This window comes from Excalfactoria chinensis, chromosome 7 (genome assembly GCF_039878825.1).
Source record: "Excalfactoria chinensis isolate bCotChi1 chromosome 7, bCotChi1.hap2, whole genome shotgun sequence".
Taxonomy (NCBI): Eukaryota; Metazoa; Chordata; class Aves; order Galliformes; family Phasianidae; genus Excalfactoria; species Excalfactoria chinensis.
In genome coordinates, this window is record NC_092831.1 from 13,920,868 (window position 1) to 13,942,496 (window position 21,629).

The 21,629-nt window shown below is 62.2% G+C and overlaps 1 protein-coding gene across 3 annotated transcripts; it reads left to right on the plus strand.

Moving 5' to 3' along the window:
* Positions 1-1,342: 1,342 nt before the first annotated feature.
* On the plus strand, positions 1,343-21,401 carry ASIC4 (acid sensing ion channel subunit family member 4). Of its 3 annotated transcripts, none has more exons than XM_072342069.1 (10): positions 1,343-2,105; positions 16,892-17,036; positions 17,192-17,319; positions 17,528-17,687; positions 17,952-18,008; positions 18,092-18,245; positions 18,572-18,663; positions 18,946-19,025; positions 19,338-19,442; positions 19,589-21,401. In XM_072342069.1, exons 1-10 carry the CDS (start codon positions 1,530-1,532, stop codon positions 19,706-19,708), a joined length of 1,617 nt encoding a protein of 538 aa, XP_072198170.1. In that variant the 5' UTR covers positions 1,343-1,529; the 3' UTR covers positions 19,709-21,401. The 3 variants fall into 3 exon arrangements, with proteins under 3 accessions (XP_072198170.1, XP_072198169.1, XP_072198168.1); XM_072342068.1 differs by having other exon boundaries at positions 1,382-2,105; positions 18,098-18,245; XM_072342067.1 differs by lacking the exon at positions 1,343-2,105 and adding an exon at positions 16,118-16,772.
* Positions 21,402-21,629: the final 228 nt, after the last annotated feature.

Genomic DNA, 21,629 nt, shown 5'->3' on the forward strand with positions numbered 1-21,629 from the left:
CTGCCTGCCGGAGGCAGCCCATCATGCTGTATTGACCTGCACAGAGGCAGGAACATGTGTGCCATGCACGGATCGATGGGAAGATTGAAGATGCGTGTGCGCTCGCTGGACGACCGGGGAAAGCTTTGCTGTTGGCATCGGCAGCGCAGTGAAGGTCACTCTGACCTGCGGCGGGCTCCCCGGGGGGATGCGAGGTCTCTCCGCCAGTCCCCCTGCCAGGCACGTGCCTCCGGCGTCCCCCGGGGGCTGCCCGGTGCCGGGCTTGTGTCGGTGTTCCCCCCGCGGTGCCACCCGAGGGTTGGGCGGCTCGTGGGTCTGAACGGAGCGAACCCTCCGCCTCCAGCTGGGGAAACTGAGGCGGGGAGCCGGGGAGCATCGCGGCGGTGCTGCGCACGGGGAGCGGCCGGATCCGGGCAGCAGCGGGGACCGCGGGCAGAGCCCAGAGCAGGGCGCGGGCTGGGGCTGCGGGCTGGGGATCCCGAGCTGCCACGCGATCTTCGTTCCGCGCGGGGCGAGCGCGGAGCGAGCAGGGCCGGGGGCTCGGGGGGGCGGCTCTGCCCGCAGCGCTGCCAGCCCGCGGTGACGCGCTCCCGGGACCGCACCGGCGGGGGTTTCCCTGGCGGTCTCTGTAGCCGCCCGAGCCGGGGCGCGTCGGGCCGCGGCAGGGAGGCGGTTAACGGCCAGGGAGCCGCCGAGGCAGGAGGAGTCCGCGGGCGGGCGAGCAGGAGGGGGCCGCCGGGCGAGCTGCCCGCAGGCTGCCCGCCCCCACGCGCCGCGCCGAGCCGAGCCGCGCCGTGCCGCGCTGCCCCGGGGCGCACGGGCCGGGCCACGGCGGGGCGAGGCGGAGAGAGCGGCGGCGGCGGCGGGGGGCAGGCTGCGTGCCCCGCCCGCCTCGGCACGGCACGGCTCGGCACAGCTCGGCACGGCTCGGCGCGGCGCGGCACGGCGTGGCGCGGCTCGTCTCGGCACGGCGCGGTTCCGCTCGGCTCGGCGCGGCTCCGGCGGGTCCCGGCCATTCAAACAAGTGGCTCCGGCCGCACTTCGGAGCCGGGGCTGGAGAGTGGGCGCAGCGCGTTCCCTGCCCCGGAGACGCAGGGCCCTTCACACTGCCTCTTTCTCCGGCGCTCGCTCTTTATTTGACGATGAAATAATGTTGACACGTCTTGAATTATTAAGTATTCCCTGGATTTTATTAGCACATGATGCCTAAATGCTGCCTGTATCTGCTGGGGTCTTAACCAGAGAGGAGCGAAGGAGAGAGGCAGAGACACCGAGCGAGGGAGAGGAGAGAGAGGGGTTTTTGACAGCTGTATTCGTGCTGATAAGCGAAGGCACAAGGAGACGATCGACGAGTGAGACAAGAGGGGAGCGGCGGCTCGGAGCTGCGGAGCGGGGCCGCGCTCCCTCCCGACACGGCTCGGCCCTCCCGGCGCCGTGCTGGGCCGTGGGGGGGACCCGAGCCCCCTCCCAGCGCCTGGCCGGGCTCTCGGGCGCTGCCCGTGCCGGGGGGCAGCTCGCTGGCGGGGCAGATGCCGATTGAGATCGTGTGTAAAATCAAATTTGCCGAAGAGGATGAGAAGCAGAAGGAGAAAGAAGAAGGGGACAAGGAGAGCCTGATCGAGGAGCCGGCTCGGCCGCGCTCCCGGGACCTGGCCGCGTTCGCCAGCGCCAGCACGCTGCACGGCCTGGGGCACATCTGCGGCACGGGGCGGCCGGGCGTGCGGCAGACCCTTTGGGCGCTCGCCTTCCTGGCCTCGCTCGCCTTCTTCCTCTACCAGGCGGCCAAGTCGGCGCTGCTGTACCTGGAGCACCCCCACGTCGTGGCCCTGGACGAGGAGGCCATCCGTGAGATGGTCTTCCCCGCCATCACCATCTGCAACATCAACCGATACCGCCACTCGGCGCTCACCGACGCCGACATCTTCCACTTGGCCAACATGACCGGGCTGCCCCCCAAGGACCGCGATGGCCACAAGGCCACCGACCTGCTCTACCCCGACCCCGACATGGCCGACATCGTCAACCGCACCGGCCACCAGCTCGACGACATGCTCAAGAGCTGCAACTTCAGTGGCGAGAACTGCTCCTCTCGGGATTTCACGGTGGTGAGTGCGCAGCTGGGTGCCCCCCTGGGGACCCTGTCGGTGCAAGGGGTCTGACCCTGTTGTGCCACGTCGGAGCAGGGCTGCCTGGCTCGCTCTGGCTGCTGAAGTTTGCATCTCTCCGTGTTTGAGTTTCCCTCCAAGTTTCACACGGAGAGAGAGAGAGAGAGGATGCTTGCTCCTTCCGTGGGAGCGCTCTGTGCTGCAGCACGGCACTGCTGCCGGCTCCAGGGCTGTAGGGGGGCTCCGGGGTGGCTGGGGAGCAGTCCCTGAGTGGGTGAGCAGTGGGAAGGGGGAGTGCAATGATGGGGAGCCCTGCTCCAGCTTCAGTTCGTCACAAGCTGGGCTGCTCCATCGCAGGGTGTTCTGCACAGTGAGAGTGGAATGGGGGGGCAGAAACCTCTTGGCACCTAGCAGAGCCCCTCTGCCTGTGGGGGCATGCACAGGGATGTGTGCTGATCAGGTAGGCACATGCACGTGTGTGTGTGCAAACACATGTGCCCAGAGCCCTGAGCGGGTTCTGCTCTGGGCACGGCCACATCCACGCACCTCAGGGTTGCCCTTTGTATCCAGGGGTCCCCGGCCAGCCCAGCACCGTGCTGCCACCTGCGAACCTGCCGCCAGGCACTGCAAGTGCATGGCTCTGCTAATATTGAGCCTGGAATCGCAAATCCCCGCTGTGATTTGGGAAAATAAATGTGCTGAATGGGCTGAATACCTGATGGGACCCTTTTCAGACCATAATGACTCTGGAAATGAGCCGGCTCTCTCCCACGGCTGCCAGGGGCTGCTCGGCTCGCTGCGCTCCCAGAGCAGTGCTGTCAGGCAGAGCCGCTTGGTGCTGGGGAGCGGGATGTGATGCCGGGGGCTGTGGGGGGAGAGGAGGCTCCGTGGGGCTGGAAATGGCTGATGCAGCACGTCCTGCTTCGCCACAAAGCCGTCTCTGTGGTGCTGTCCTAGGCAAAGCAACGTCTCATGGGGGTGCTCTGGGGGGCGGTGCGGGGTGGCATAGTGAGGAGTGGGGGGCAGCAGGGTCACCCCACAAGTGCTGGGGCTCTGCAGAGCTTCTTGCTGTAGCTGGGCAGCCTGGGTTTGGCTGATGGAGAGGAGTGGAGTCCAGTGGGGTGAGCGCAGGGAGCCTTGATGCGGGACGTGTGTCATTTGGGGTTTGGCCAGTAGGAAGGCAGTGAGGCCACATTGTGTCGGGGGGCAGCGTGGTGTGGCAGTGGGGTTTGGACTGAGCATAAGCTTGCCAGCATGCAGAGTGACCATTAGGACAGTCACCAGGACTGCCCCGTGTGCCATCTCTGTGCACCAGAGCAGGCTTCAGGCAGGAGGGTGGTGGGTGCTGGCTGAGCCCCAGCACAGGAACCCCATGCTCAAGGCGTTGGGAGCTGCCAGCAGAAAGGGGGCATTCCCATCGCCTCTCACTGGCTGCTTTCCTGACGCACCTGGAGCAAAGGTGCAGGGCATAGGTCTGCGAGGTCCCTTTGCTGGGTGCCACATCCCAAAGCCTTGCCAGGGAGACCTGCCAAGGCAGCAAGCTATTTACAGCAGGAGCTGCTGCTCCAGCTCCCTGAACCAAACCCATCCCTCATGCTTCTTCCTGGGGGTGACCGAAGCTCAGCACCAGCAGCATCCCAGGCACCAGCGGGTCCCGGCTGCTGTGTGTAGGTTAGAAGCTGCTGTGCCCACCAGCTGTGCCCTGGAACAGAGCACTCTCAGCCCAGCCCTGGGTACCACATCCCTTTCAGTGGTCATCGATCTCTGTGTCCCCACTGTAGGGCATCCAGTGCCCAAAGCAGCAGCTGCGACCCCAGGGAATGCAAGGAAGTTCTTGCAGCCCCCAGAGCTTTGTCACAGGGTGCTGGTGGCCACCCTCCCTTCTGCACACAGTGGCCACACGCATGACAGCCGTGGTGGCAGTGGGCAGCCCACCTGCTGTGGCTGGAGCATGCCCCCCAGCACTGCTGCTTGCATGATAAATAACTCATGCGGATCCTTTAAGTAAGAGCCGTGAGTGGTAAATGATCTTCCCCTATTTAACGTCACAAATCCTCGTTCTTTATGGGATAGCAAATTAAGAAACTATGGGGAGAAAAATCCCCAGCGTAAGCATCTTCCATGCAATAAAGCCGGGCTGGGCTGTAAATCTCCCCGGGCGGCGGGGACAGCACTGAGCCGCAGCGAGCTCCCCTGCAGCCTGCTGCCAGCTGGGCCCCATGTGCAGGCTGCCGGCAGCCCTGGGATAAGCCTTTTCCTGCGCACCCCTCACTGGGATGTGCCCCGTTGCCCGTGCTGCACAGCAGGCACAGCCAGAACCACACTTCTTAAATGCCGTGTTTTCAGCCGGTTTTTACACTGGACTCGGTGCTCTGCCTGATGCGGTGCTGCTCAGCCATCGGGGCACTTGTCCATCCCATTATGCCCCAGCAGGACGTGCCGTGCCGGTGCATCCCCATTCCCACGTCTCTGTGGCTCCCCGTGCTGCTGTCCAGAGCAGCCCTGCTGCTGTTATACATGAGCCACCCAGGCACAGCTCGAGGCGCTGCTTGTGCCAGAAAACGGGGGACTTGAATGTAATTCGTTGCCATTTAATTTTACACAATTCCTGCTGCTTAATCCACTGAGAAATGCTAATTTATACAATTCACGTCTAAAAATAAATGTCAGTCCGGCAGCTCCCAGCAGTGGGTAGCTGCTCCCCCAAGCCCCTGCTATGGCAATGTGTGAGAGACCCCAGCTGGGGGAGCACCCCATTCCTGGCCCCCATACACCCAGGCACGAGGCAACCGTGTGCCTGGATACCCATGTGCCTGTGCATTCAGGTCTTGGGGTGCAGCCATGGGGCTGGCAGATGCGGGCTGGGGGGGGATGTGGGGTACCGTGGCATGACAGCAAGCAGCTCACAGGATGTGGGGGTGTCAGCGCAGCCCTCATCACAGCAGCTCTCGGGGCTCCGTGGGATGTTGGGAGTCCCTGCAGGGGACGCGAGCAGGGTGGCTCCAGGCCTGGTGGCAGCGTGGGGACGGGCTGCTGGGGTGCTGGGGTGGCAGCGAGGGCGGTGGGTGCCCACGGGATGGGAGGGGGAGTGGGGTGCGGGGGCAACACAGCGGGGGAGCGGAGATGCTGGAGGAGCCGGCGGCTTTCCCACCGTCTCCCTGATTGAGATCGGATCACCGGGAGCATAAAAAAGCTCTCTTCATAATTATATTTAATGAATTGACTTTAAAAGCTCTTACACTCTTATCTGGCTAATTTAATATCGCACACTTAATAAGCCTGTCTCCGATACGGGGGGGAGCCAGCGGCCACGACGCCCGCACCTCGTGTGGCTCCCCGGGGATGTGCCACGTGTCCCGTCCCGTGTGCAGGGTTGGGGACGCTGCTGTCCCCTGGGGCTGGGGCACCAGCGGGGTCCCGTAGGGCTGTGCCGGGGCTCCCTCGGAGGAGGGAACAGAAGGTTTACAGAGATGCGCTAAGTGATGCCAGTGGTTTGGAGCCCATAAAGAGAGACGGTTTTATGTAAGACGACTATATAAAGCGCTGCTGTTCTGCCATTGATGAGATATAGGCCTTTATTTATAGAAGGCAATGTTTGCGGTGCGAGTGCTGAAAGCCAGCCAGGGACCCGCAGATAGGGCGTCGAGTCATTTCACATGCAGCTGCCGTCGACACTGTTCACACATTAAAGAAAAAAAATTAACAAGTTTGCAGCCAGTCAGGTGGAAAAAACAATAATTGTCGAAAACCGTATTTCCCCCTTTTTCCAATAACAAATAGCTGGAGCGCTGCTGGGGAGGCTTGGGCTCGCTCGGAGCCTGCAAAGAGCACTCTGAGGCTGCGACACGGCTGGGTGGGAACAGGAGATGGGCATCGCGAGGGACCTGGGAGCAGGAGGAGGTGGCAGCATTGTCACCACTGCATGGAAAGGGGCTGCACATCAGGTGCTACCCAGGGCACCGCATTTCCTCCCCGTGCACGCTGTGGGGCTGAGGATGCTCCGTGCGTGGCAGCTGCACACATGGGGACGGCGTGGGGTTATCTCTGTGCCAGATGTGGCTGGGCTTTTCGCCGGCGAGCGAGCAGCACGTCCCCGTGGTCAGAGCGCCCTGCCAAATTTCGTTTCATGCACGAAAGGAGGGAAAACTTCTCATGATTAATTGTGCAATAGGGGAGAACATGCAGCTCTCGAACCTGCTCCGTGCTGATCACTGCCCTTTTTTCCCCTCGGTGGAAGTGCAGCCAGGGAGAAGGGGCGGCTCTCCCCCGCGGCACCACCCGGCCGTGCTCAGCCGGGGCAGGAGGGCGTGAAACCCCACAAGGGCCGGGAAGGGGTGGAAAACCGGCCAGGGCTCAAGCAGCTTTCTCGCAGCTCCCTGCACGCTGCTGCGGGCTGATGTCCGGGGCCGTCCCCTGCTTACGCTGCAAAACCTTCCCTGTGCGCGCTGATCTGTGCCCTCGGTGTGCTGCGCCAGCAGTGGCTGCAGGCAGGGCACTGCCAGCCCCTCCGCGTGCTGCTGCCTCATGTGTCGCCGGCAGCAAGGAGAGGAGCGTGCAGCTGAGCGGGTGCATCTGGGGTCTGCGCCCTGAGAGATGCTGCTGGTGATGGGGCCAGTCCTCCTTGGACACTGGGCAAGGGTGGGGAAGGTCCTTGCGTGGGCACTTCAAGCTTGCTGCTGCCCTGTCTGGGAGCAGACAACGTGCTGGGTGCTGAAGGGCCGCTAAGTGCCGGCTCAGCTTGGATAGAGTCAACAGGTTTTATTCCAGCAGAACAAAAGGTTGCCTTCTTGATTGCAAAGCTGGAAACACAAGCACAGGTGGAAAGGGGAGGGCAGCAACGCGAGAGGCTGTGAGCACAGGGGATATATGGGGCCAGGGCCCTGGGTTGGGAGGGGAAAGTCAGCACCAAGCTCATCAGCCAGAGCCCCTGATTAATCACATGCTGCTGGCCCTCCAGCCTGCAGCTCATTAGCAGTTTAATTCCCGGTGCCCATCGCACTGGAGGGCTGCACAGCTCTGATTGCTGCCTGCTGCAATCAGACCGTGTCCCCCCGCCCCAACTGCAGGCACATGTGGTGCTGAGGTTGGCCATGCCCCCTGGGATGGGACAGCATGGGTGTTATGGGTGCTGAGGTCAGACATGGGTTCTGCACATTCGTTACAGCCACTGCAGAGAGCTGGCAGCTATCCCTGGGGCCAGGTCATGCCCATGTCCCCTCCTATGTCCAGCTAGACCCCACAGCCCAGCCAGCTCTGTGGTGACGCTGGGCCAGGAGCGGCTGTCAGTGCTGTCAAGTGCTGTGCTCTGCTGCACTTATTCCTCCTGACACTCCCACAGAGTGGTGGCCTTGCATCCTGCACATCCACATGCAGTGCCCCTCGCCTCCTGCATGCCACCATCCCACCCCTTCCACCTGCTGCAGCTCATTGGGGTCCTCTGGGACCCTTCCTGAGATGGGTATGGGGGGGTGGACATGCAAGAAGCTGTCCTGGGTGCACAGAGGTGGGTGCTCCAGGGCTGCAATCTGTGCTGTTTTGTCACAGCCTGAGGAAGGAGGGGACCACATGGAGACATCAACCCCAGAGGAGTGGAGAAGCATTTCCATCTGCCTGCGATGCCTCAGTGCCAGGGGTGGCCTTAGGAGTGGGGCTGTCCCTGGGCCACCTCTGCACAGTAGGCATCTGCTGCAGCCTCCAGCAGGGCAGGGAGCAGCCGCCTCCAGGTCAGCATGGGGAGCGAGGATGTATGCAAGGCTGAGATTGATGCAAGTAGTAATTATGTCCTGGCTGCTCAGCCGCCACTGTGGCTGCAGAGAAAAGGGGCTGAGCCGACAGCGTGTCCTCTGTGCCTGTCCCCATGTCCCCAGGCAGCTGTGGCCCCACTGTGCCCTGACTGCACCCTGCTACCCAGCTTCCTCTGCCCAACCCACAGGAGGTGGATAGAGGAGGCAGGAGTGGTACAGCCAGCATGCTTGGTGCTGAGGTCCTGCTCATCACAGAGCTCTGCAATTACATGTGCTAATTATGGGCAGAGGTTCGCAGGCGGTTCCTGCCCTGCCAGCACCGTGCTGCTATGCAAGGATAGGAACGGAAAACCAGGGCTGCTCAGCATCACTTCCTTCTACACTGGCCTTGGCACAGTGTAGAACAGCCAAACTCCTTACAGCCCCACCCTATGACATGTCCTGCAATCCCATCCCACCCCATCCTATGTCATTCCGTCCAAGCCCACCCCACCTCATCCTATTCCATGCCAGGTAAGTTTGCCCAGGCTGGCAGTGAACGATGGCATCCTCGGAGCCCCATTTCTCATGGCAGTGACGGCCACTCCACCCACAGTGCTTGGCAGATCTCATTGCAGTTGCTCTTCAGGAGGAGTTTTTCAGGCTCTAACCCCCTGCGCTGCCACCACTCTGACATCTTGTTTCCTTATCGCCTGACATGACCTTAATTAACTCCCCAGGCTGATAACACTCTGGGCTTCTCCTTCAGGAGCTGGATCTGAGCATCGCTGTGTCTCACCCATCAGGGGATGGCTGTGCACACACCGGGGCAGGCAGAGAAAGAACACTGGGTTGACATGAGTGGGACAGGGCAGCATGGGCAGGACACATTGCACATGGGAATCACGGTGTGCCACAGACCAGCAGAAGCCTGGAGCCCACTTGCAGCCCCCTCCCCAATTCCCAGAATCCTGGTCCTGTCCATCCCAGGTACTCAGCTTCCATCCTGGGGCTCCCAGCTGCTGAGCTTCTCCAGCTGTGGGCATCACTTGGAACATCTCTTGCAATGCTGGAGCTTGCAGCCAGGTTCCCTCCCCATGCGGCTTCTCTGGGGGGACCCTGGTTGTCACTTGAGCTCCTGGCCCCAAGGAGGGGTGTCCCAACCAGCGGTTCCCGCACCCAGCAGCGCGCAGGCTGGGGAGAGCCATCCCCTATCATGTTTGTTCCATTGATTTAGTGCCGCGGAGAGGGTTTAATCAGCCTTTAGCCTGCACGCTCCAGCATTAAGAACAAATCCATTAGCCACGAGATAACCACAAAGGGTTGCGCTGAGACTGGATGAGGTCCCAGCGCCTTCAAGATGCAAATTGGCAATCAAAGATCAAAGCTGTGCAGCTCCCTAATCTCTACTAAAAGGGCTCAGCTATTAACGAGCCCTTTACCGCTGGGCTGTGATCACCCCACTTCACTCCCATCCCGATGTGCTGGCAGTTGGCGCTGGCCCCTGCCACCCCCCTGACCCCTGTGCTGGCTCTGGGGATGAGGGTGCAGCAGGGGCTTGGACTGTTTGTTTGTGCCTTGCTTCCTTCAGCCTTGTCAGACCGTGTTGGTGCAGCAAGCGAAGCCCCAGGAGCAGTGGGGTGATGGGCTGGCATGGAGTGGGGGAATGGGAGCCATACAGGACTCGTGCGGTGACTTTGGGAACAGGGGAGATGGTGGCAGGTTGCCTCCCTCCTTCTGTTCATGGATTGATCTCGGTTCAGCCTCAGTACAGCCTCACCAGGTGGCTCAGGTCAATCCCTGCCAGCCCCAGGGAAATCAGCGCTGGGGAGTGTGGTGTGGGGGTGGGTTGTGGGGCTTCAGGGGGGGGACTCTGGGGCTGCGTTCCCCTTTTTTGGATATCCTGCCCGTGCACGAGGCATCAGCTCCAACACAGTGCTGAGGGCCAGCTGCAGGATGGGGGCTTTGCCCCACTTTCCTCCTGCACAAAGTCCCAGAGCACCAGAGAGCTGCAAAGCCACCAGGCTGTGACAGGAGCTGAGCTGCCAGCCCCATCAGCACATCTCCAGCAGCACAGATGGGCTGCCGGCACTGGGGCATGGCTCACTGGGACCCTGCTGGAGCAGCACGCACCGCTGCCCAGCAGCCAGCACAGCACTTCTAGCCCGGTGGGCTGACAGCCCGATGCGCCTGGCCCACTTTAGGGAGCAGCATCCTGCCTTGCCCACCGGGGAGCTTGCTTTGGGCTGGGCTCGGTGTCCTCAGGCTGGTGGTATAGCCATGCCATCGCTCAGTAAGAGGAACAGGCAGTGAGGCTCTGGCAGCATCCCAGCTGGGTTGACAATAAATCTTATCAGTGTAAACCCATCCGCAGGCAACAGGATAACCCCCGTGACAGCCCGGTGAGCACGGAGGCTTCATCTGCACGGTGGCAGTGCCGTAGATTCACAGATAACTGCCACGGCCGGAGGGACCGTGCCTTTGCTAACACCGGCAGGGTGGCAGTGGGACAGCAGTGGGGTGGCCTCACGATGCCAGCCACGGGTGTGCCCAGTGGGATGGACACATAGCGTGGAATCAGGGCAGCACGCACATAGCTGAGGCTGTGCCATGCGCAGGGACAAAGAGCAGGGAATGTGTGGCAGTGGCAGCGCACCCCGTGCCCGCACCCTGCTCCGGCCGGGCAGGGGACAATGCCAGCTGCCGTGCCATCCGCGGTGCCAGGCGGCGCGGGGACAGCGAGGCGGGCTGGCAGGAGCTGCTGCCCCGGGCTGTGCACGCCGGCTCAGCGCCTGCATTTGCTGGCGGTGCGGCCGCGCAGCCGTGGGAACGGTAATGAGATGGAGCAGCAGAAGGACGGCGAGATAAGGCTGCCTGCGCTGCCCCAGCAGATTAAACGCTGGGATTAAGCAGGCGGTGCCAGCTCTGCTGCCTTTTTATCTCGCTGCTTCTCCCCTCTTATTCTCCCGCAGTCGATAGTGAACAGTCTCGGAGCTGTCAGCAAAGGAAATTGCTTGTTAACCCTTTGGGGACGGGCACAGCGCTGCTGCACATCTGCCTCCAAAGGGAGAGCTGGAGTCCCTGGGGCTGGTGCTGCCAGCACCATGCTGGGCATTGATGTACTGCAGAGTGACAGCACACAGAGAGCAGAGCCTGATCAGTGTCTGGCCCCAGGGACCCTGCGTACCCCACCTTGGGGCATTCCTGATGTTCCTGCTTCCTACAGTGTGTGGGATGGATGGGCTCAGCACTGCATCTGGAAACGACACCGCAAGATGGGGACCATCCTTGGTCCTGCAGCCAAGTGGCACAGCCGTGCTGCGTCTGCACCGCACAGCACATGGCATCGCATCTCCGCCATTTGGAGCCCAGTACCCAAAACCACAATTATTGCTCTGTGCTCATGTTTTGTTCAGTCTGCAGCAGAGCGAGGCTGGGCTGCAGCCCATCACTGCGATTTTCTGGAGCATGATGTGCATTGCGTGCCTGGGGGCTGCATGCCCAGCATGTGGGGGGGGGGTCTGAGGATGTGGAGCTGGCAGGGGAGCGCTGGGGGGGGTGTACAGAGATGGCAGGAGCACTGCTTGGTATGGGCCAAACCCATGCCAGGGAGCACTTTCTCCTGCTTCAGGTTCACCTTTCCCAGTCCCTCTGGCTCCGCGGTGCCTCTGGCTGCCCACATCAGCCTCCTGTACAGAGCCACGGGGCAGTGCCATGGGGCAGAACCTACAGCTCAGCACCCAGCCATGTGCTCAGCATCTCAGAGAGGTTTACTGGCTGCCACCAGGATGAGCTGAGCCCCCCAGCTCATGTCCTTGCCCCTCTGCACCCCTGTGCTGTGCTGGACACCATCCCCCATTATCTGTCAGCAGCCCCAGCTCTTCATCTTCAGCAATTCCCTTTGCATTGGATCCTTCAAACCACCCAGGTGACCCTTTCTGTGTCAGCTTTAAAGTGCTCAGTGCAAGCAAATGGCACGAATGCATAAGCAGCTGCAGAGCAGCTGGGAGATCTGCAGGGAGCAGCTTAGCCCCACCAGCTATTGCCTGCCCTACGGCCAGGGCAGTGGTCCAACCCCAGTGGGGTGCTGCCCCACAGCTGCTGTGGGATGCAGAGGGCACGTTCAGGGTTTTGCATAGCCTTGCAGGAGCAGCGTGGATGCTGGGCAGCCAGGGCAGAGAGCTACGGGAGCTGGAGCAGATGCTGTGCAGGGCAGCGGGCTGTGCAAGCAAGCACAGCCTGAATTAGGAGAGGAAATGGGAGCAATTGGCACGTGTGGGCTGGCAGGAGAAAGGCTGCGAGGGGATGGGATTGCTGTTTATAAATACATCAAGGGAGTAAACACAAGGGAGGGAAGAGAGCTATTTGAGCTGAGGGACAATGCTGGCTTGAGAACAAATGGTACAAACTGGCCATGAATAAATTTAGGCTGGAAATGAGGAAATCAGCGAGGAGCTGGGACTGACACCGCCCCACCCCCCCACCCCAGGAGGGGAAGGAGGGGAAGGAGGGGAAGGAGGGAAAGAACAACCCTGAGATGGCACCCGTTGCACTGATGAAGGCAGCTGTGTGCTGGCACTGAGAACCACTGATCCCAGCCCCTAGCCTCAGTGTCACATCCACCCTGGCGCTGGTGGTGTGGTCCCTTGGAGTGTTGGTTTGTGGGAAGGGCTCCACACAAGTGCGGGTGCCCCAGCAGCTCTGCCAGCTGACAGCACAGCTGAGCACTTGGTATTCCGGCCACGAGCCCACTTGGCACCAGCAGGGCTGCACCAGCCCCAACTCCCACGTCTTCACATCGGCTCAGCTGGCCCTGCACAGAGCAGCACATCTGTGTGAGGAGGTAGCAGGAGGGGTCCCGGCCCCTCCAGGATGTGCCCTTGTTTCAGGGACATCTGATGCAATTTGAAATGCTGCGTGGGATGCTCCAGAGCATCCCTTTGCGGAGCCCAGCTTGGTGCTGGTGTGCCGTGCTTGGAGCCAGGTGTGCCCTGCTGTTCCAGCACTGTGGCTGCAGAGCACACTGGAGGTGGCGGTCCCATCCCCAAGTGGGGCTGAATCCGGCAGGAGCCATCCCTGCCGCCAGCATCAGCCCTGTGTGGGGAAGGTGCACATTGCAGAGGGCTGCGAGTGTAGGGGACGACTGCACCGGTGCTGAAGCTGGGATAAAGCCAAGCTGGCACTGGTCCCCATCCCTCCAGAGAGCTGGGAAGGGAAATGGTGCGACCATGCATGAGAGGGGACGTTTGCAAAGGCAAAAACATCCCACTGGCTCAGAAAATTGCTGCAGAATCGGGCTTGAAATGAGTTGAAATTGCTGAATCCAAGCGGATCTCATATCCTGGGCAGTTGCAATGCTGGCGTCAGCGCTACGGCTTCCCTCTCTGGGCACCCAGGCGGGAACTGCCAGCTCTGTGCAGGGGGTGGGATGCTGGGAACACAACTGAAGGCTCTGGGCAGTGGGGAGGGAGGGGGAGCTGGTGAGGGGCTCCAGCAGGGTCGGTGCTGCAGTGTTTCAGGGGGGCAATAGCGGAGTGGGAGGCAGCATCTAAGGAGATGGCATCACCCCAGCTCTGCACATCATCCAGAGGACACCCCTGGATGGCCAACCCATTATCACCAACCCCTCCATTCCCAGGGCAGCAGCACTCCGGTCTTCCATCCCCAACCCATTGTACCCTGGTGATCTCTGGGTTCAGCGGGTGCCGTGCTCTGCATGTTTCAGCAGGGACACAGGACAGGGCTGTGTGTCCCGGGATGCAGGAGCAGGACCTGTGCCCGCACCACACGTGCTGCAGCTTGTTTCCCTTGCATGCAAACATTTGGCTGGGAGCTTAGTGCGGCCTCTTGTCTCTGCAGAGCAATCAGGATTTGTTGCTGCTTGCAATGTTTAATGTCGTCTTCCAGAGGCTAAATACCATGGGGAGCCGTGTAAGCTGCAGAAATACCTGTGTGAGCTGGGATCAGCCAGAGGCAAGCACAATGGGCTTGTCACGGTGGGGATAGGGGGGTTTGGGAATGTGTGGGGGCAACCCTCGTGCTCCCCTGTCAGAAGAAACCTCAGTGCTAGCGAGTGGGCTGCTGTGAGGATGCTGAGGGCCGGCATCCACAGGGTGCCCAGCACCAGGGGAGCAGGGCAGGGAACTCTGTGGGGTGGGATAAGGATGCTCCAGCACCGCTTGGGGTGGGAGAAGGAAACTTCAGCCCCTGAGCGGCAGTGATCTCTGGCTGGGATCTGCCTGCTGCGGCGCCAGCAGCTATTTCTGTCAAGGTCAAAGTGTCTCCACGGCAGAGAGCAGGGAAATGAGGAACCGTGTTGAGAAATTACCTCCCTAATGGGGTCTCCCCTGCGTGGGGATGCCGGTGTGTGGCAGCTGAGCAGGCAGACCATGAGATGATGCAGGAGCCCTGCTCTCAGCCCCAAGGCCTGCAGCACGCATGGGTGCCCTGTGAGAGTGAGAGGAACAGGGTGCCTAGGGGGCCTTGTCCCAGCAGAACACACGCATTCCAGCCCGCAGGGCACTTTTCTGGGTTAGCTGTGGGGAGAAAATCATCTTCCCTGTGCATGCAGCTTCTCCTCTGTCCTTCCTCTCCTCCTCCTCCTTCTCCTCCTCTCGCACTCCCTGTTATCTAATTGGGTTTGTCATGCTGGAAAGCCAAAGCCCTTCAGGACTGTGCTGTGCTCTCGCCAGCGAGATTTCACAGCTGTCCTCAGCACCCCAGCAGTCGACAAGTGAGTAACTCAGCTGTGAGCTGTGGGCACCCCTGCCTGCCCTGCACACCCGTGGCTGTGCCTGCCTGCCTGTGGCTGTGATGGACGGGGGACGAAGCCGCTGCCACCTCCAGATCTGTTCTGCTCTGCCCAGCCCTATCCGCGTCCCTGGGGTCAGCTGTCCCCACGTGCCCTGCCTCTGCATCCTGCCGCATCCCTCTCCCTGCTGCAGGGAAATGGTGATGCTGCTCGCAGATGTCTGAGCTGACACGAGATGGAAGCACTCAGAGAAATGACATTTCCTCTAGCTGGGGAAGCTCATCCTCCGTTTAAAGAAAACTAATATAAAAGCTGCCCTGGTGTGTGCAGGGCTGATGCTATCGGGCTGGCAGCCTCCAGCTCGCAGAGCTGCAATCAATCTCAGAGAGGAGTCGAGGTCTGGCAGCCCCACAGAGAAGCACTGGCACGAGTCCCAGCAGTGGGGGCACACGCGGGCTGCTCCTGTGGGCTGGGGTGAGGCCGTCCCAGAGGTGCCAAGGGCAGGGAGCCTATAGCACCCACGGCAGCACTGCGCTGTGGCAGAGGCCTCACGTGCCACAGGGCAGGCTGCTCTCCACTGTGGGGCTGGGACAAGGCCCTTACTCCCAGCACAGAGCAGCGCAGGCTCCTCCAGGCCCTGCAGCTCCTCCGAGGCCTGCCCCCGGCCTACTCCTGCCCTCCTCCTGCTCTGCCGCTGCCCAAGCCCGGGCCTGCCCCTGCCCTACTCTGGGCCGTGCCCGCCCTACGACAACTCTACTCCTGCCCTACTCCGGGCCCGCTCCGGACAGGGACGCGAGGCCGGGCCGTGCTCAGCCTTGAGCCGGCGGGGCCCGGCCTAGCGCGGCGCCCTGCTGCCCCCTGGCGGAGCCCGGCCCCGCGGGCCCCGGTGCGGGCTGCCGGGAGAGCGGAGGCTGCGGGGAGCGCTTTGAAGCGGCCTGACGAGCTGTCGGGGCCCTGCCGACAGCCGGTGTGCCTCCCCCCGCCGCCACCGCGCTCTGATCACAGCCGCAGCCGTCACTTCAAAGCGCCCGCCGGGCTCGGGAGGGCTCCCACGCAGCATCGGGCCCACGGCGCAGCCCCACGGGGATGGAGGGCGATGGGGTGCCGGGGGATCCGGGGGCCGCGGTGGGGAGTGGGGCAGCACGCGGTGCCGGTCCCCTCGGAGCTGGCACCGTGCTGCCAGCTCAGGGAGAGGGCTCCCAGCCCCACAGCCGCTTTGCCACACATCGGCTGGGGGCCCTCGGGGCTGCGTGCAGGACCCTGGGCCAGAGTGCGGGGAGGGCCGCGCTGGGGCACGGCTTCTCTGGGCAGGGGGCTGGACGTGGCATCCGCGTGTCTCTGTCCTGGGACGTGAGGGGCTGCCGGGACACCCAGCCTGGGGTAGCGCCACGTCACCCCACCCCCCAGCCCGGCTTGGGGAGGAATTTTCCATTCCCAAATCGAGGTTGGGGAAGGCGTGCGTCGGCACCAGCCCCCTCCTCTCCCTCCCCTCGCCCGTCACAGCTCAGGAAGGCGCCTGCCACATTTGGCTCCGGGAAGGTGCCGAGCAAAAAGCTCCCGGGAGAGAGACGGTGAGTGGGGCTGTAGGGTGGGCGCGCAGGGTCCGTCCTGACCTCAGCCATGCCGCTGCCCCTGTCCTGCTGCCCGGATGGAGAAGCCCTGACAGCAGCACAGGGTGGTTTCCTGCGTGCCACCCGCATCCCAGGGCTGCACTACATGGGCACACGACCACAGTCCCGTCTGCGCCGCCTGCTCTGGGGCCTGGCCTTCTTGGCCTCCGCAGGGCTGCTGGCCACTGGGGCCACCGACCGCCTGCACCACTTGCTCTCACACCCCGTGCACACGCGGGCACGCCTGGCCCGAGTGCCCCAGCTCCGCTTCCCGGCTGTCACTCTCTGCAACCCGAACCGAGCGCGCTTCCTGCAGCTCACCAAGCCCGACCTGTACTCGGTGGGGCAGTGGCTGGGGCTGTCCCGGGAGGACCGCTCGCTGGTGCCTGAGCTGCTGGCCGTGCTGGGGGATGAGCAGCGCCGCTGGCTCACGCGCCTTGCCAACTACTCACGCTTCCTGCCGCCCCGTCGCTCCGAGCGCACCATGCAGAGCTTCTTCCACCGCCTGAGCCATCAGATAGAGGACATGCTGGTGGAGTGTCGCTTCCAGGGCGAGCGCTGTGGCCCGCAGCACTTCACCCCTGTGAGTCCCTGCCTCACACCAGTCTGCATCCCAGGGACTGCTCCATCCTGTAAAGAGGGCGATGGATGTTACCCTGCTTGCTGAGGGCTCTTCATCATCCCTCTCCTCTCCATCTCCAGGTCTATACGCGTTATGGCAAGTGCTACACCTTCAACGGGGACCGGAGGAACCCACGAGTGACCCGCCAGGGTGGCATGGGCAACGGGCTGGAGATCATGCTGGACATCCAGCAGGAGGAGTACCTGCCCATCTGGAGGGAGACCAGTGAGTGGGGCTGCGGGTGAGCCGGACACTGGGGGTGCTGGGGCCGAGGCGTGGGTTCTGGGGTGTACAGGGCCACGGCTGAGGGTTATGCTGTGGGCAGGCATGCAGCTCTGGGACAGGGCTGGCTGCCCACTCTCCCTTTCCATCTCCCACAGATGAGACATCTTTCGAAGCTGGCATCCGTGTCCAGATCCACAGCCAGGATGAGCCGCCCTACATCCATCAGCTGGGCTTCGGTGTCTCACCCGGCTTTCAGACGTTCGTGTCCTGCCAGGAGCAGCGGGTAAGCATGGCTCAGAGGGGTGGTATGAGGCGGAGCTGGTGCAGAGCCAAGCGGGAGGGCAGCTGGGCAGTGCCATTCGTAGAGATGACACTTCTCCCCATGAAACTCCAACTTCTGCCGGGTGGTGCATCATGTCCCGCAGCCCCAGGGAAGCACACCAGCTCCCAGTACCATGTGTTGCTGCAGTGGTACCCTTTCATCCTGGCAGCTCACCTACTTGCCGCAGCCATGGGGGAACTGCCGGGCCAGCGTGCAGGGAGAGCAGACACTGCCCGGCTACGATACCTACAGCATTGCTGCCTGCCGCCTGCAGTGTGAGAAGGAGGCCGTGGTGCGGAGCTGCCACTGCCGCATGGTCCACATGCCAGGTGAGGGGTGTGCCTGCTGGTGGGGGGCTCCCCAACATCTCCATCCTCCTTCCCAGGGCTGCTTCTTCCAGCCTGCACCCAATGGCCACCTGTACCTCATCCCATTGCACCCAAGGGTCACTCCTTTCCCATCCTGCACCCAAGAGTCACCTCTCATCACTCTGCAACCCTTAGCCCCTTCCCAGTCTGCTCCACATCTTTAGGGGAGCGAGCCTAGGAGAGGGGGATCGAATTCCCAACCCCTGACCCGCTGCTTCTCCACAGGCAATGAGTCCATCTGCTCTCCCAATGTGTACATCGAGTGTGCTGACCACACGCTGGGTAGGTTTGGGGGATGGGCAGGAGATGGGGTGAGCCGGGGGAGATCAGAGGGTGCAGCTGTGCCCAGCATTGCATGCCTCCAGATGCAGCAGTGGAGGACAGCCAGGAGCGTTGCAGCTGCCCCACACCATGCAACCTGACCCGCTATGGCAAGGAGATCTCCATGGTGCGCATCCCCAACAAGGGCTCAGCACGCTACCTAGCCCGAAAGTACAACAAGAATGAGACCTACATTCGGTGAGCTGCTGGGGTGGGAAGGGGGCTGGGGTGGCTCTCAGAGGCATGTGGGGACAGGGGATTCTAGGAATCTGGGATACCCCCACCCTGCTCCTGGCAGTTTGTGTAGGACAGGTTTTGGTACACACAGTCCCTCCAGCATCCTCTCCCCAGGGTCTCTGTGGTGTCCTCCCTGCCTGCATGTCCGCACCACACAGTCCTACCCAGTGTCCTGTAAATCCAGCTTAAATAACACACCAGGGAGCACTAAGGGGCGGGTTGGAGAGGGGCCTAGGGGAGGCTGGGTGGTGGTAGGTGAGCTGGTGACAGCCATGGTGTCCCCACAGGGAGAACTTCTTGGTGCTGGACATCTTCTTCGAGGCACTCAACTATGAGGCCATTGAGCAGAAGAAAGCCTACGACCTTGCTGGGCTTCTTGGTGACTCCCCAGCTTTTCCTCAGGACCCAGTTCATGGCTGGCCATCCCTCATCCTGCACACCCCTGCTCCCTCCATCCCGCAGCCCCCGATCCCATCACCATGCTGTCCCTCTTCATCCTGCAGCCCTATCACCGTGCTGTCCCGCTCCATCCTGCAGCCCTGTCACCATGCTGTCCCCCTCCACCCTGCTGCCCTGGCACTGCTGTCCAGCCTCAACCCCAGTGACTTTGCTCAGGCCATGCAGCAGCTGCTGGTGACCAGTTCTTCTTCTTCGTCCCCAGGAGACATCGGGGGACAGATGGGCCTGTTCATTGGCGCTAGCATCCTTACCATCCTGGAGATCCTGGACTACATTTATGAGGTGCTCTGAGTCCTCTAGGGAGCATTGTGCCAAGCAGGGTCGAGACTCCCTAGGGAGGAGTGCCATGCATGGACACCCCAGAGGGCCGTCCACCTACAGCTCCCAAACTGGGGAACTCCCAGCAGGAGGTGGTGGGAGGAGGATGGATCCCCCAGTATTCCTCAGAGGGATGCAGGCAGATATGCTGTACCCAGCATCACCCCGTGTCCCTGGGTCAGCAGTGAGCATGAGGAAGGCCCATGCAGACTGGTTGCTCACATAGGGTCCCACCTGCCTGTGGGTGCCCCAAGGCTGATCCTCTTCTGCCCCCAGGTGATCCGCGACAGGGTGAGTCGTGTCCTGCGGCGCACCAAGCCACCCCTGAAGAAGCCCTCAGGGAGCATTGCCACGCTGGGGCTGGAGGAGCTCAAGGACCAGGTACGGGGGACGTGAGCAGCTTTGTGGGAAAGGGACGTCACTCCCAGGAGCCGGGGAGCTTGGTGGCCTCAGGCAGCTGAGCCAGGCTGGAAGGGTGGGAATTAACGGGACAGGCAGGATCCCCACTGATGCTGCCATCCCTGCAGAGCCCCTGTGAGACACTGGGCCGACACGTGGAGGGCACCTACAATGCGGGCATCCTGCCCAACCACCACCACCGTCACCACTACCCTCACCAGGGCGTCTTCGAGGACTTCGCCTGCTAGGCCAGCTGGGGACAGGGGGTTCCAGCCCTTGCAACCCCATCCTCGTGGAGAGGGATTGCAGCCTTGGGACCGGCACTGCCGCAGCCCCCAGCCCCTTCGTCCAGCCCCTCCGCTTGCCCCGTCTCAAGCACACAGAGCTGGGGGGCCGCCCTGCCAGCCAGCAGCAGAAGTGGCCTCACACCCTTGGCTTCCTGCAGGAGCAGACCAGCAAGGGGCAAGGATAGGCACAGTAGGGGGGATTGGGGGAGCAGGGGCCCCCACAAGGCAGTGCGTGCAAGGGGTGAGCTGGATTTCCTGCAAACCCCTCCCAACCCCTCCCTGCTGACCTCTCCTGAGGGAGGGGGGGGGTCTCTGCCCTGCACTGTCCCCCCAGGACCACTCATCCCTTCCCAGGGAGTCACCATCCTGCTGCAGGTCAGGCAGGGCTGGAGGACACCCATCTACAGCTTCACCTGCATGGCACCAACCTGCCACCCATCTGGCCCTTGGCACCACCACCACTGTGACACCCCCCAGACATATCCCCACCTTGCCCCAGCCCCACATAGCCTGCCAGGGCTGAGGTTCCCTTCCCACTGCTGCTCCCAGCCAGACCCCTGCACTGTGACTTCCCACACTTCTGTGTTAAGCCCCTGTCATGCAAAATGACTGTCAGCCCCAAATCCTCTCCTCTCAGTGCCCCACATCCCATGCATCGCCCAGAGCAGATTGCCCCAGGTGCAGTTCCCTGGCACACCCAGGCAGTGTGAAGGCACCTGTCCTTGCCACCCAACTGCTGCAGCTCTTCTGCACCATGCACGTACCCCCGCCACCGTCCTCCCCCCAGGTGCCGAGCACCCACTGTGCCTCTCCCAGACTGTGTACAGATAGGAGGGTGCCCTGCACCCAGTCCTCCTGCTGCCGGGGATGGCAGGGCCTCAGCAGAACCCCCAGCAGCTCACTTCCCATAGGACATTGCCTCCCCCTCCACTGTAGCAAACACCAGCGCAGGGCAAACAGCCCCGAAATATCTCAGGAGGGGGGGGGCGGGCTAACAAAGCCCCCCTCGAGACGCACATATATATAGCAGAGAGGGAACCCCATGGCAGGAATTGGTGACCTCAGGGGGAGGCTGGCTGGGACCGGTCCCTGTCCTCAGTACGTGGAGACCTGAGCACAGCCATGCCCTGGCCAAAGCCATAGTTGCAGGGGGAGTCCTATATATGGAGGCATGGGACACAGTGTACAGGGACCAGCGCATCTGCGTGGCCCAGTGTCCCCGCAAATACACCCACACTTGGAACTGTGTTCTCCAATGGTGCAAACATTGTGGGTACCCAACACTCCTGCAAAGGGGCACACAAAAACACTCCCTAAGCAGGGCATGCACAGCATGCATCTGGGGGGTCCTGGTGCCCACAGGGCTTGGTATGTAATGGTGTGTGTCCCCAGCCACAGGGAATGCCCCCATCCCCCATGCCTACCACCTCCTCCTGCACCATCATCTGAGCAGAAGCAGCAGCATCTCCATGGTGCCACACGGACAGGAGGGTGCCCAGTGCTGTGTGCAGGATGCGGCCCCCTCCCTGCCAGTAGGACCAGGCTCTGGAAGGGGTGGGCATGGGCACCATGGTGGGAGGGGACCATTGGAGGTGTGCGTCATTGTTTTATAAATGTACAAAAGCTCCCTAATAAAGAGGCACAAGTAAGTCTGGAGCTGCCTGTATGACTGGGGGGCACAGAGGTGGGGAGAGGTGAATGTCATTGCCCCGTGCATCCCCAGAATGAGGAGTTGTGTGTGCCGGCACCCAAACTGTCTGGGCTGGGCTGGAGCACAGTGGGTGTCCCAGGGCAGGGCAGCACTCAGCTGGGCTCTATCAGCTTCACACAGGCAGTGCTGGGGGCGGGAGGGGGCTGTGCTCTCCCTACTCCAGGAGCTGCC

Bases quoted from the DNA above. Each gene is read 5' to 3' on its own strand.
- ASIC4 (XM_072342069.1), top strand. From the start codon at position 1,530: ATGCCGATTGAGATCGTGTGTAAAATCAAATTTGCCGAAGAGGATGAG. The intron at 17,037-17,191 runs GTGAGTGGGGCT...CATCTCCCACAG, and splicing joins GCCCATCTGGAGGGAGACCA to ATGAGACATCTTTCGAAGCT. The intron at 19,026-19,337 runs GTGCTCTGAGTC...TTCTGCCCCCAG, and splicing joins TCCTGGACTACATTTATGAG to GTGATCCGCGACAGGGTGAG.